We start from the raw sequence: 15168 nt of genomic DNA on the forward strand, positions 1-15168 counted from the left end.
CAGGTCCTTGAAAAGCTGGTTTTATTCTTTAATAAATGAGAAAAGATGGCTTTGTTTCCTACAAAATAGGTGAGGTTTTACTCAACCAAATCTGTTTGGAAATGTTAAGCTGGTTACACAGAACTAATGTGCCTCAAGGTGGTCATTCTCTCTGGATTAAAGCCTGGGAACAATTGTGGCTCCTGTTACAAGGAAAATTACAATGGGCCATTATGGAAAAGGACAAAAATCTCTGTTCCCAGAGGGGGACTGACAAGCTGCAAGTCCCTCCCCCCCCCCTGCATACCAACACAAAAGCATGATTGCTTCAGATTGTTTGTTTATGAAAATTGAAGGGCAACATTAATTCTGAGAGTGGGGCTGTGGGGGGCTAAGTGGGGAGGTTACTGATTGGCTGGTTTTTCTCCTGGGCAGGCAAGCAAGCTGACGTGCCCTATCACATTCCTTCTGAGCCCAGGAAAACCTTTAGAAGGAAACTTGTTATTAGATTTCAGAGTGAAAGTTTATGTTTTTAGGATAGGTTTTGGAACTATAGGATCTGCAGCATTAGATCTTATCAAAGACAAGTTCCCTTACTTTCTCCATTGCTTTTCTCAAAGCAGACCTCAGTGATCATCATGACAGATGCTCCTGTGACACTGAGTGGGACAGAGTGTAATGGGGACAGACCACCTGAGAATGGCCAACAGCATATCACTCAAACCAGCAAGGACATAGCTGATGCAGATGAAACTCAGCCATACTACAGGATTGAGCCCAATCTTGAAGATTCACCTGCAAGAGGACATCAAGAAGATCGTGGAAACACTAAAGAAAACATACTACTACCCAAAGAGCCTGCAGGTGAGAAGATTCTGCATGGTAAAGTATTTCCTCTTCTCAGTTGATTTGTTTTGATTTACAAACCAACTTGGTCCCCCCTCTTTTATATAAACAAGTATTATATAAGTAAGCTGGACCTTAGAAATATAGTCCTGTATCCCAATAGGGGCTTCCTATCATGGAGACTCATAGTCTAGGTTTGTCTGGTAGCTCTGTACCTGTTCTTTCTCTTCTGAACTCTTTCTGAACTTTCACTCAGAATAAGAAGAATAATAGTAACCACCTTTATTGAGTTGTTAGAATAATTTCTAAATGTTAATTCAATCTTAACCACTGCTATTTATTGTTAGACCTAAAAGTCCATTATTGTTTGAAAAAGGAGAACTCAGAATTTTAAGGTTTCCTTCTGTGCATGTCAAAAGAGCTCTGAATGCATAGTTCTGTATTTACTAAATGCATGTATATATACAGGATTTATAATACATATGATATGTATAATCATAAATATATATAGTATTTAAGGAGATATATATACACATATATATGAAAGACTCTCATTATGGAAGCTAATTATTAAATATACACATCACATTTTTAAAAAATCAGAAAAGTAGAATGATAATTTTAACTAAGCATAATTACAACTGAAAACATTACCTAGAATCAGAATTGATCATTTGTGAACCTTTATCCATATGTGTTGTCAATGTTACAATATTTGTGTTTCCCCCAGAAAACCCAGAAGAGAATGTCTTTGTTGTTCACAAGACCATCAAAGATCTTTCTCTCCAAGAAGCAAATGCTGAGGACATGGCATTCAGAGAAGGTAACAGGAATCCTAGTTTCCGAACATAACTGTTCCACCAGATAGGATGACAACACTGCATGCAATGCTTGGTGTGTGTGCTCTTGGGAAGCAATTCCAAACAATGACTTCAAAATCTTGAAACTGCTTTGGGCAAATTTGAAAATGTTTTGTCTTCTGTGGGTTCTACCTTACCCAGCTTTCCAGATGCCTCAAGCCCCAAATTGTATGGATTGGTCTGACTGGCTTGTCAACACGATAGCCATGTCTTGATAGGTGAGCTCCCTACATCAAGCTTTCTTTTCAGTGTGGTGCTCCATATTGGTGTGGGGCAGCGTTCAGGATGGTTTAAAAACAGGCTCAGTATCAAGTCTCCTTTTGACATTCAGTCTAAAGTAACTTTATGAAATGAGCTACTCTGTGGGAAAATTACATAGGAAAAAGGTACAGAATTGTTAACTATTTCTTGTCCCAGAAACTTGCCCCAGAATGATGAGCTTGATTTTTTGCTGTTTACACAACTGTGAGACAAAAGGTACATGGAAGTGGCTATGTTACTTTTCAAGGAGAGCCAGTAGACAAGGTCACAAAATCTTCTAAACATTTTCTTCTAAGGAGATATTTATGTTCAAATCCTTTCTGTGTGCAGAGCAGAATAGAATCTGTCAATTAATCATTCATCCCCTCTCTTGAAGTTGTAAACAGCTTATTTCCAATTTGAAGTCAGCATGTAGTGCCTAACCAATTTAGTTTAGGACCATACCAGGGAAATCATAGGGGAGCCGCCAAAGGGACCAAAGGGACATTAGAACACCCTGTAAATAGCAGATTCCAAGGGGAACAGGGAGGTGCCTGGGGATTTCAGAGTTTTTCTCTTTGCTTTACCTAGACTACTCCCACACTCTGCTGGAAAACATGTAAACAGTTACAGGAAAGTGTGGCCAGCAGCAGCTGGTATTACAGAGATATCATGAAATACTATCTCACCAGAGAGGAGTAGTCTGTAAAAGTTAAGACGCAACAAAAGGAATTACATAATTTTTTTTTTACCCTTCAATCCTGCTTTTAATGTGGCAAGTCTATCAAAGAAGGGCTCACCATTGTCCACATATAGCTTCTTTATCTATCAGGGGACCTGCTGCAAAAAAAAAAAAAAAAAAAAAAAAAAAAAAAAAAAAGCTCTTGCCAACCAGGTGGAGAGTGAGGGACCCTCTCTATGGTACGTGGTGGTGTCATCAATGAATTTGACCCTACTTAAATCCTTCCCCTCTGTTTTCTGTTTTCTTTTTAAATTTATTTATTTATTTTACATTTTGGCTGCAGTTCCCCTTCCATCCTCTCCTCCCAGTCTCTTCTCCCAACCGCTGCTCCCCCTGCTCCCCACCAATGGGAACAGTTTCCTCCACTCCTCCTGTGTTCAGGAAAAGGCAGGTCTCCCATAGGTATTAACAAAACATGGCATATCCAGTTGCAGTAAGACTAAGCCCCTCCCCGTGTATTAAGGCTGGGCAAGGTGACCCAGTTTGAGGAGTAGAGTCCCAAAATCTAGCAAAAAAGTTAGGAGTCAGATCCTGTTCCTGCTGTTAGGAGTCCCACAAGAGGTCCAAGCTACACAACTGATACATACATAAAGTTTCCAGGTCATTTCCATGCAGGCTTCCTGGTTGTCAGTTCAGTCTCTGTGAGGCCCTTGAGCCCAGGTTAGTTGATTCTGTGGATTTTCTTATGGTGTCCTTAATCCCTCTGGATCCTACAATCTTTTCTGCCCCTCTTCTGCAGGATTCCTTGACTTCCAATTAATGTTTGGCTGTGGGTCTGCATCTGTTTCTATCAGTTGCTAGATGAAGCCTTTCTGATGACGATTGGGCAAGGCACCAATCATGAGTGCAGCAGAGTGTCATTAGACATCATTGCCTTGACATTTCACCCTCCAGTCATATTTGGTTCTATCCCAGGTCTCTGGGTCATCCACTCTGTGAGTCCTGATACAGCATACTTCTACTCTGTAACAGAAGTGCTGGTTGCAGTGCCCTTTATTTTCAAGATGGCAAACATCTATAAAATCTCCAAAGAAGATGATACCCACTAAGAGTATAAAGATGCTGAAAGTAATGAGGAAAAACAAAGGCTACTATCACAGCAAATATCCAATGCACACTGCAATGTGAAGAATAGCAAGTGGAGGATTGACAGCAGCTGTTTAGGACTAGTGTGGGTGGTAATTCATGCTTACTCCTCTCTTTCACAGTACATGGAAACTTGGACTCAGAGAAAAAAACAAAAGCCTTTGATGAAAACAGATTTATAGGGAGAACTGTGAAGGGAGAACAAAGCTGACAATTGCCCCCCCCAGTTTGTAGGGTGTTCTTGCATAGAAACAAGAAGGTGAAGCCACACACTCTAGTATGTTCACTGTGGGTAGTTGGTTTCCCACAGAAGCCTGTCATGTATGCATGTTCAGAAAAGCTTGTGCGCCCTTACAATTCATTCTTGTACATTAAGAAATACTATTGTAGCATGTTAATACATTCCAGCTGTTTAGAAACCAATGATTAGAGTGCTTTAAGCCTTCTAAAAGCCACAATATGGCACCAAACAATGTTCCTCAGCTATCATTTGCAACAACAGGAGAATCTAGCATCCTGTATATCCAAGCCCAATGTGACCATTAGACCTGGAACCCTACAGGTCATTAGAAGGTCCTAAGCCATGATGTGTATGACTCAGTTGCCAGCACATGAGTTCTGAACATCTATGAACCTTTGATCATCTTCTTAATTTTATTCTACGTATATGAGTGTTTTGCCTGCATGTATGTAAGTGCCCTTATTTCCTGCCTGGTGCCTGAAGGCAAGAAGAATACATTGATCCTCTGGAACTAGAGTGACAGAGAGTTGTATAGGTTGCCATGTGGGTGTTGGAACCAAACCTGTGTCCTCTGAAATAGAAAGTACCTCTAACCATTAAGCCATATCTCCAGCCTGCCTTCGCTCTTTTTCATACTTTTTCATTTTTTGCTTCATTTTATGCATATGAATGTTTTCCTGCATGTATGTCTGTGTACCATGTGCATGACTAGTGCCTATAGGGGCCAGAAGAGTGTGTTTGATTGCCTGGAACTGGAGTTAGGAATGGTTGTGAGACACCATGTGGATGCTGGGACTGGAATCTAGGTTCTCTGGAAGAGCAGCAAGTACTCTTAACAACTGAGTCATCTTTCCGACCCAAGCTGTTCTTGTTTACCACTCAACAGACAGTATCAAATGTCAATTCTACTACTCTGAGTGTGACTAGACATGGGCAGTCATCATTTTCACATTGGAATACAGCTTTTTCTTCTAAGGTATTGTTTTCATTGTCCTTGTAGGATATATTTGTGGATGTGAAGTAAAATCCAAACGTTTTACTGGGTACATATATACACACACATAAAATATATACATGTACACACATGCATGATACAAATACAAACATACATACATATGCACACACTCACATGTAAGTTCATTTCTCATTTTGGCAAGGCAAATATTTTAAGTGTGCTTCAGAGAATGGTAACCCTACTAAATACACTAGTCTATGACAATAAAATTTCAGTCAAATGTGGTTGGGTTGTAGACATTCCTGAAAACATACAATATTTGTTAGCATTTTAAAAACTTCAGTTTAAATATGTGAAATGCAGTGTTTTGCAAACTGTTTTGACTGTGAAGCCTGTTTGATTGTCTAGACTCATCACACAGCCCAGAGTCACAGCCCATAAGGCACAAGTTTGGATCTGATTGTCCAGAAGAATGAGTTAGAATATTATGCAATAGCAGCTAGGTGCTCTGAAACCACAGCACATCTCACAAGTAGTCCATTTTGCTACAGGGCATCCATGGAAGAAGATTCCCCTGAGCAGCAGTGACCTGGAAATGAGTACAGAGAAGAAAAGCCTTGTCTACAAATCTCAGGAGCACAGAGAAGATGAGAACACGGCCTACCAGGCAACTGAAATTGAATGGCTGGGGTTCCAGAAATCTAGGCAAGTTGGCATATTGCATTCTAAATGTGATGAAGAACCAGAAGTCTGGAATGAAGAAATTAATGAGGAAGATATTGACGATTGCAATGATGATGAAGATGAAATTCGAGTAATAGAATTCAAGAGAAAACACAGTGAAGGTTCTCAATTAAAAGAGGAAAACCATGTAAGGCAAGACTCCCCACTAAGCAGCCCCAGCTCTCAGCCGGGGACCCCTGATGAGCAGCCTATGTTAGGAAAGAAGGGAGATATCTTCAGGAATACTTATTCCAGATACAATACAATATCCTATAGAAAAATTAGGAAAGGGAACACCAAACAGAGAATCGATGAATTTGAGTCAATGATGCACTTATAAGCTAAATGGGACTGAGAAACATTATGAGTACTACAGAATAGCTAACTCCATTGTGCTGAGACATCTTCTTCAGCCATATTTGCAAGATGTGCAAGCTTAATGCCTTTTTCACCATAAAACATCATGGAAATAACCATATACAAAATTCATTCTGGTAACCTCAAATCAAAAAAGCTTTTGACTCATTCCTGGTTGTTTGCTCTTTAAAAATTAACTAATGTAGCATTATGTGATAAGCATTGCCCCAGAGGCAGATCTGGTATGATTAGACTTTAAAAGTAGCAATAGTAAGACAGGCAGTCAAGGGAAAAAGAACTGTTGATTATAATTCTTTTTGTGTCTTTATTTCTTCAGGCCAATAGGAAGCCTGATATTAAACCCCTCCTCCATTAAAGCTGGTCTTTAGAAATTCTGCCAATGATATTTTGCTCTTCTATTTATCTTTAAAAAAATACTGCATCTTAAGTTGTTTTCTTTGGTATCTACTGGGTTGGAATATTATACAGAAAATTCAACAGATCAGCTTTCTAGGTGTCACCATTCAGTGAATTTCCTCACTTAAAGGCTGAGCAATTGTCAGTCAGAATTGTGTGTGCTAAGTGCTGGCTTTATGCTTTCAAAATGAATTAAATCCATTGTGAAGTTGATCCAGGGAAGGATCACTGGTGAGTGAGCAATAGACTAGAGAATTTGCATTGGATAATTTTATTTTTGTTACTGAAAACAGAATCTTGTCTAACACAATGAAAATAATTAAAAATAAAAGTGGCAATTTTAGCACAATTTTAAGGAAGTGCCTTACTCCATTACCACACTTTCTTGTATTAACAGTGTTTTGAAACCAATTTCTTTGCTTAGAGATGAGAGACAATGACAGTCATAATTGTACTAGTTACTATGAAGATGGAAATAATTATCTTAGACTATTTTAGAAGTAGGGTATGAGCATGTATTTTTAGTGAAAAAGCTGATAGCTGTGGGGAATATATACTTTATTGGACCAAAGCCCAAACCAAGAAGCTTAAAACTGCACATGTGGAGTTTCATTTGAACCAATATGTCAAATAATGCCTTGAATATTTATGAAAAGCGTGGAAAGCTTGGATAGTTTATTCCACAAATTTTCATTTTGGTCTTCTGTATATATTTCTCTGAACTTTCTGTTACCACAGATAAAAATATCTTTTGGCTCCAAATAAAAGACAATTCTCTATTGTCTGAATGTAATACAGTCTTCATTGTGCTATTCAACCCTTTGTGTCTTTCTCATTTGGTGCAAAAGCCTGGATTAGTCCTACTTAGAGGATTGCTTATTTACGTGTAACAAATCCCACTCATTCTCATGGCAGGTTCCTTAATTCTTCCTGGTCATATAATACACTTCCATAGTATCATATACTATTATGGAATATTTAAAAGACTCAATTTTGAATTTGATCAAAGTGCTTCTTTTAGTCTTGAAACCAATAATGTACAACCTGCCCACATAAGATCTGTTGCCCTTAACACGTTGAGCCTGCTAATTTCATTTGGAACAAATACAAGTTTTCCAAATAAAATGAGAAAAATTCAATATTTATTGATTAACTTGGGTAGGGGATTGATGGACTAGAACAATTTCTTGTTTTAATTTAGATCCTTTGGTCACTACACAGAGGTAACCTATTTGCTTTCCTGGGTTCCCAATGAGCAGTATCATTTTCTATTCAACTTCAAAGCACAGTTTTATGTAACAGGACTACATTGCTGACCTACCCACATGATAACTTGTTTGTTAGATGTAATTGACAAATTTCCATGGAGTTGAAGTGGGATGAGTAATATATGGCTAAGAGTCATGAAGAAACTCTTAACATCTATGGTCCTCCATAACCTTGGACTTTTTAGCTGTGTTCTCTCACCACAGAATTCACTAACTATAAAACATTCTGTCCACAGACTGTTTTAAGGTATATTCAACTGGGAAACCATTCATGCTTACAGACAAGGTCATGAAGTAGCAGGACAGCACCGGTAACACTCTTTAGTATCCTTGCATATTGCCATATCTTATCACATACAGCAGGCCCAGAGTTAACATCTGGATGAAGTGGTGGTGGTAGGTGCATATTTAGGTCCTGGTAATCTAGAAATAGCAAAGGTCTTGTTCCTATTTCACAGAGTACATATTTATATCTGTATCACCATTAATTGATAACCATGCATGAATATTTGCTGAGATTTTCTGATCCAAGTTTCAGGGGTGGTAAGAACACTGGTACTTGATACCCAATGGGAGATTATATGAATACTGGAATTTCTTAAGTGACTTAATTCTCTTTTGTTGCCAGATGAACGGGAATTAAAGACAGCTCTACTTCTTTGTAAATTTTAATTTACTTTTTATTTGTACTATATTTAAAGGCATGGAATTTGCCAAGTTCTATGTTTGTATCTATCATTCTATCTATCTATCTATCTATCTATCTATCTATCTATCTATCTATTATCTACCTACCTGCTGCTAAATAAAGAATTTCCTTGTCTGATTTGCTTTCAATAAAAGTGTATGTTCATTTTCTTTATGTTCCCAAACTATTTTCTTAGAATTTGGTGGGTAGGTGTATATATATATATATATATATATATATATATATATATATATATATGAAAAACTTCCAATACTTTAAAAGAAAATGATATTTTGCTTTAGATGCATATTGGCACTAACAGTATGAAAAACACATGTTTTCTTTGTAGTAATTGAGGTTATGCACTTAAACTTTTCTGACACATTGGTATTCTGTGTTTTCACCCAGGGTGCTACTTGTGGCATATTTTTCATGGAATAACAGACATTAAGCTTTTCAAAGTGATCAAAAAACACATTTAAAATAAGTAATTCTAGGAAAGGATGAAATTCTAGAGTGTAGTAAATAAGAAATGTGTTTAATGTTATGAGAAATGCAACCATTTCTCTTGAGGTCCAAACTTTCATTGTTTTACAATAACAAGAGGGTTATAAAATCCAATGTCAAAAGTTACACTTCCCAATATTAAAATGGCATTTCATGACATGATAGAAGAGAAAAATGTATGTTCATCTCTTGAGGCACATAGGAAGGCAAAGCCAAACAATCAACACACACACACACACACACACACACACACACACACACACACACACAATGTATAGTGGGCACCAGAAGTCAATCACCCAGATAACTGAGAAAACACAATAGTTGGTCAGAAGCAAAAGAGGTCACTATTTAGAATTATTAACTCCAACATTCCTTCTATGAGTTTGCTCTATCATTAACAAACTTGTTGGGGTGATCACTAGCAAAACCATTCCTTTGATATTTGCCTTGTCTTTCTTTAATGATCATTTCCTACACTTAATTTGTATAAAACTAGAAAAATCTTGTCAGTTTTTAAAAGAATCAAGATGTATGTGGAATCCTTTAAACTTCCACAAATGTAATTTGATTTCACTTTTTAAGTCAGAGAAACTGGTCAGGGCGAGTCTACTTGAAATGCTTCTTGTAGAGGGTTCAGAGTAGTAAATGCTATTGAACTCGGAAAGTTCCAACTGTCCCTTGCCATTGTTTTATTTTTTTATGCTGTCACAAGATATTTAGGGCTTTTATTCCCTCCTAATTTAAAGAAACACATGCTGCAGGCTGCTGTTTTGTCTTGTTGACTGTGTCTTTGCCTTACAGAAGCTTCTCAGTTTCAGGAGGTCACATTTATTAATTGTCCATCTCAGTGTGTGCTACTTTTGTTATGTTCAGGAAGCGGTCTCCTATACCAATTCCTTCAAGGGGGCATGTGATGGGGGGGGGTGTCAGTGGGGAGCATGAGAGGATGGGAGAGAGAGGGAACTGGGATTGATAAGTAAAATAAGGATGTATTTTAAATAAAAAAAAGAAGCACATGCACACACAATGCGTGTCAACACACAAGGCATATATTTTCACAACTGATGGTTTCAGACAATTGAGTGAATCTTAAAATATATTTTTATTATGTTGACAAAAATTTTAATTGCAATGTAGAATACAAAGGTCTTACCTGTGTACTTATTTATAACCAATATATTTGAGAGGGTAAATAGCTTTCAGTATAAACAAATTTCTTTTTACTCGTTTGAATATGATTGCTTTATTTATTTGTTTGTTTGTTTTGGATTTTCAAGACAGGGTTTCTCTGTGTTGCTTTAGAGCCTATCCTGCTACTTTATCTGTAGACCAGGCTGTTGTAGACCAGGCTGGCCTCGGACTTATAGAGATCCACCTGCCTATGCCTCCCGAGTACGGAGACTAAAGGCATGTGCCAGCATGGCCCAGCCTTGCATGTACTTGTTATTATTAGGTGTTTCACATATTTTAAGTTGGTCTGCATGTTGGAAAATGGGCATTTTCACAATGGTTTCTGTTTTACAAGAGTGGACTCACATAAACTTGCAGAGGGTTCCTGATTGAGCGAAGAACTGTCAGCTATCATCTCAGGTTAAAAGAGACATTGAATTAGCACTATGGAGTTGCTTTTACTGTCTTTCATTCACAGGCACCCCAGCATCTGAAACATCACCCACCAAGCCTCACAGAGGAACGAAAGCAGGCACTCCAACATCTGAAACACCATCCTCCAAGCCTCACAGAGAAACATAACACTTTATGTGACTTAAGCAAAATGTCCATGGAATGAGTAGTTGTCAAAAATAAACATTCTGTACAATAGCTTTGGTTAGCATTTCCCTTTTCCTAGGTAATTAGCCTGCAGCCATCATTGAATACCTCATGTGGCAGTTGTAAAATCTCTATGACACAATCTGTAAAGTGAGTTGAAGTTAAAATCTGTGACTTGTATTCTAAAGTGAAGGGTTTTTCATTTTAAAATTTTATTTCCCATCTCTGTTAAAAATGAACTGTCTGTTAGTTTTGCTTAAAGGCTGGAAGGGAGAAAGGTGGGAAAAGAGTTGGGCACTGCCCTTCACAAAGAAGCAGCTCTCTGTATTTCTGTTGGTCAGTTTGATCCAGCAGGTGGGGAAGTTCTATTTCACATCAAGGCTGTAGATCACTACAAGATCTACAAGGATTGTCACAGACATCTATACTTTAGCTGCTCAATCGAGAGGCCCAAATGTTGATTTCCTCCTTATGAAACATTCAAAAGAGACTAAAAAGTTTTTGGCCAACCATATTTCCTTATCTTTAATCCAACAATGTGCAACCCATGGGTCTTACTTGAGCTAGCCTACATTGATAGCCCTATTGCCTTAAAAAGGAATGCTCATGGCATTTGGTAGTGGAAATACTTTTGGGCACACCAGATAGAATGGTCCCTGGGTTTTATCCATTGTTGATGAGATGGTTATATCCTTCCTTAGTGTAAGGAAGCTGGTGCTACCTGGCATGCCTCAATCCCATTATCTTGCCTGAGAGTTTCCTAAAAATCATTGTAAGCCATTCATGAAATTAGGACTAGGAATGTTGAAGTGATATCCATGGCATGTTGCACTCTTTAAGCCAACACTTGAAAGAAGGTTTTCTAATATCTAGAAGAATGCTTCCAATGAAGTTTGGGGGGAAGCTAATGATGTATTGCGATTGTGGCATGGATAGTTTTTCAGTCCTATGAATGACAGATAATTGAATGTCAGCAAGCAGAACTGAGCAAATTTGACACTCGTAATAAAACAGCACTGTAGCAACAACAGCTGTGTCATCCCACAGGAGAGGAGGGGGGAGCCTACATAAATGTTGAAAGGAGAAAGCCACTGTAGATGCTGAAGGGTGAGACAGCTCTTCCAGCATTCAGGAAGCTAGTATTTTGATCAAATTAGTTCTGTAAATTATTGGCAAGTCTATTCCATGTTCAAGTTGACAAGGTATATAGGCACGTTTTTAAGAAAAGGTAATAATCTAAACCAAGTCAAGGAAATGTAAAGCCTATGATAACTCACCCTCCTGCTGGAGAATTCACTTGGACCACAAAGTGTTCTTTCCATCAAGGGTTTGTCATTACATGTAAAAGATGCTATACTCATTCTTGTTTTCTAAAGACAAATTTTAAAATGTTGGCAGTAGATTTGACGATCAGTCAGTACTTCCAAGACGAGGCCTACAGATTCCTAGCTCATGACTAATTCTTTGCATTTTAGGGCAAGTGGAAAAATGTACGGCACACAGTTTGTTAACATTTTACCCCTACATGAATACATCATGTTACAAACAAAGCCTTTGTTCTACTGACAGTGCTCAGAGATCACTGTATATAAGAAGTATGTCAAGGTGAAGTTGCATACATTGAGCAGACTACACAGAAGGTTGTCTTGGAAAAAAAAAATTACTTTCTTCACTTACAAAGGTGGGTCTATCCAAAGTACAAATCATCTGTTGCTAAAGGACTTGTCTTTGAAGACATTGTCCTTGGATAAAATAGACACTCCATAGACCAGTGTTGGGGGTGTTCAAGGTGTCTCAGTTACTTGAAAATGACATAGGTCACTCAGTGTACTGTTTTGTCACTAACTCAATTAGTTCATTGGCAAAAGACTTGTTTTGTTTTCTTCCCATATGGCTGTTTTGGAAAGAATTATCTCATTTTCAAATTATTCCCTTATCTCATCTCTAATCATCAGTTACTGGAATGAAACATCTTAAATATACAGTATATGCTGGTAAACGTATAAAAAATGTTTCTTTTCCTATTATTCACTGATAGTCGTGCTTTCTTGTAACTAATTGGAAGTTAAATTAAGTGTCAAATAGGAACCCAGAGTTAAAATGCTCAGTTTTATGCTAATCTCCTGTGAATAAAGATTGGAATTCATCTGCAAGAGTAAGCCTGGCTGACCTGCAGGGGTGAAGTGAAGCTTCAGTAAGGAAGTTCACTTATCTCCTTTGAAGGAGCAGACTGGGCACACTCAGAATGATGGTGGAAACAATAGAATGAGTCACAGCTGGAGATCTGAATTCTTACTCTGCTCATCCCATTGGCCTGCCTGTAGAAGTTTTTAGATATGCATTTGTTTCTCCCAATACCCGTTTCCTTATGAAAAGGATTAGAGTAGACCTTGGTCACTAAGCTTTCTTCTGCAATGTCTAAAGATTGGTGTATGTCACATGGGAGCTCAGTTTGGATGAGGAAACACTTAGCTTTCCGTGGCTGGGCTGTATTATCCTCACATCCACATTAGGGTTTTGCTCTGTCTTTCCCTATCAGTAGTGTCACATCCCCTTTCTTGTTGTGCCAGGTCTGTGACACGTCTTCCTCATTCAACTCTCTCCTTAAATTGCTCATCTCATTTTTCTCCTTTTACATCCAGGTCTGTTTTGGCATGTTTTAGAATCTACTTTTAGCACATTTCATCCAAGTGAATGAATATTGCTGAATCTTAAACAGCAATTTTATTGTTTTCATGTTTTACATGTTGTCTTATTATCATTTCCGCTGTGATTTTATCAGTGCCTTTCTCTTCACTTTGTGTTGCAATATTCAGTGATCAAGGGCAGGTGTTGTTAACACAGTATGTTATTACCCAACCACATTTCTTTATCTTAAAAAATACAAAAATCTAAGAAATTATTGTTATGACTAGTTTTTTTTTTAATGTAGTATTGTTAAGAAGCATGGAAAAAGGGAAAGAATATACAGAATTAATTACATTACAGCATTGTCCTTTTCACTTAGTTTTTTCCCCCTTAATGCTTCCTATTTAAAAGAAAACTTCCTAGTCACCCAGATCAACACTTCCATTAGGAAGTGTCATGGAGGGCTGAGCAGTATAACTATATGTTTTCAGGTAAACATAGAGATGTTTCAATAGGTCAGAATCTCTGTGCATCTTGCTGAGTGGTCCAGGTCTCAGAGTCCATGCAGATGTATTTGATGAGAACGGAATCCAGTTGGTTTTATCTGTACTTGTGGGCCATAAGAACTGCTTGATGTCAGTTATGGTCATGACATTATTATATGTCTTCAATTCTAGTTACCTGTCAGAGTATACAAGGAAGACTTGCAGTATGCACTACAGCACAGGGCAAGGACACAGACACTTCCAAGGCCACATATAGCTGAAGAATTCCAGTCCAATGGTGGCCTTTTTCCCTGAGTTATTATTTAGTGCTTTAAAAAGAAAATCTTCCACTAAAATGCTATTAACACGGAAAATTTAAACCACCACGGGGAGAAATAGAGTCACCAGCTTTAGTCTTATTTTCACAGAATTTGGTGGATAAACCAGATAAAACAATCCTCTTTAGCCTTCATAGTATTTTTCAAATTTCCACTTTTGGTATGGTTTCATTGGGTTACACGCAGCCACTTTCAGGGTCTTCTGAGAGAAATCCCCTTCCATGCATAACAATTGCTGGTAGTGTTCAAACACAATGTGATCCACCTGAAGAGAAAGAGGATATGGGAATGAGCTAGTGACTAAACTTGACATATGAAGATATAATAAGCAAATTCTATTTTCATTCCCCCAGGAACACTGAATTAAATTAGTGACATAAGCACTAGGTTTGGAAAACATCAAATTTGTCTCTGTCTCAAACTAATTGATCTAGCTTCTTTAGCTGTAAGATTTTAATTCTGCAGGAAGAAAACAGTCATTTTTTTTTTCTAGTGATAAGGCTGATAACTATATTATTTAAAGAAAAAAAATCTGGTTGGTACTTAATACATTGGGTGACTATTTCATTGATGATGGCAAAGCAAAAACCATGTAGTATGGACCTCCTGAGTATAGGAGATAGTGCAGGCACAGGGGAGCTCATCCAGACAGACTGGCCTGCCCAGAGTCTGCCAGTGTCCTGGTCCCCCCTCCACCCACAGAAGGAGTCCACCTTCTAGTGCTATACTTAGAAACTCCTGAGGACTGGGGACTATGTGCAGGGGAGGCCAGTCCCAGCAGACTGGCCTTCCCAGAGTCTGCCAGCATCCTGGTTCCACCTCCAACCACACCACAGTAGGAGACAAACTTGGACCTGTTTCCAGCCTGCCTTCTGGGGCCCTGCTCAGAGCCTGCTGAGGACTGGGGTCTGTGCACAGGGTAACCCATCCCAGTGTAGCAGCCCATCCAGAGTTTGCCAGTGCCCTAGTCCCACCTCCACCCACTGGGCAAGGAGAGCCAGTAGAGTATTGAACATGCTTGTACCCACGAGAAGA

General features: G+C 38.4%; 2 protein-coding genes across 3 annotated transcripts in view; one reads left to right on the forward strand and one right to left on the reverse strand.

The window, feature by feature from the left end:
- Positions 1-617: 617 nt before the first annotated feature.
- On the forward strand, positions 618-6028 carry Ermn (ermin). 2 transcript variants are annotated; one of them, XM_051183998.1, is made up of 3 exons: positions 618-861; positions 1556-1648; positions 5501-6028. In XM_051183998.1, the coding sequence occupies exons 1-3, from the start codon at positions 618-620 to the stop codon at positions 6010-6012; spliced, it is 849 nt and encodes a 282-aa protein (XP_051039955.1). In that variant the 3' UTR covers positions 6013-6028. The 2 variants fall into 2 exon arrangements, with proteins under 2 accessions (XP_051039955.1, XP_051039956.1); XM_051183999.1 differs by having other exon boundaries at positions 618-843.
- Positions 6029-13638: 7610 nt separating this feature from the next.
- The window catches only part of Galnt5 (polypeptide N-acetylgalactosaminyltransferase 5), a 39308-nt gene continuing 37778 nt past the window's right edge, over positions 13639-15168 (reverse strand). The window contains exon 10 of the mRNA XM_051184668.1: positions 13639-14398. Coding sequence (XP_051040625.1) covers positions 14258-14398 — 141 coding nt within the window. The 3' untranslated portion in view covers positions 13639-14257. The remainder of the gene's footprint in view (positions 14399-15168) is intronic.

The sequence above is a fragment of the Phodopus roborovskii genome, unplaced genomic scaffold (genome assembly GCF_943737965.1).
Source record: "Phodopus roborovskii unplaced genomic scaffold, PHOROB, whole genome shotgun sequence".
Classification (NCBI taxonomy): Eukaryota; Metazoa; Chordata; class Mammalia; order Rodentia; family Cricetidae; genus Phodopus; species Phodopus roborovskii.

Excerpts from the sequence above, each read along its gene's own strand:
- Ermn (XM_051183998.1), top strand. The coding sequence starts at position 618 with ATGACAGATGCTCCTGTGACACTGAGTGGGACAGAGTGTAATGGGGAC. Across the intron at positions 862-1,555 it reads AGGTGAGAAGATTCTGCATG|AAAACCCAGAAGAGAATGTC; the intron begins GTAAAGTATTTC and ends TGTTTCCCCCAG. Across the intron at positions 1,649-5,500 it reads GGACATGGCATTCAGAGAAG|GGCATCCATGGAAGAAGATT; the intron begins GTAACAGGAATC and ends ATTTTGCTACAG.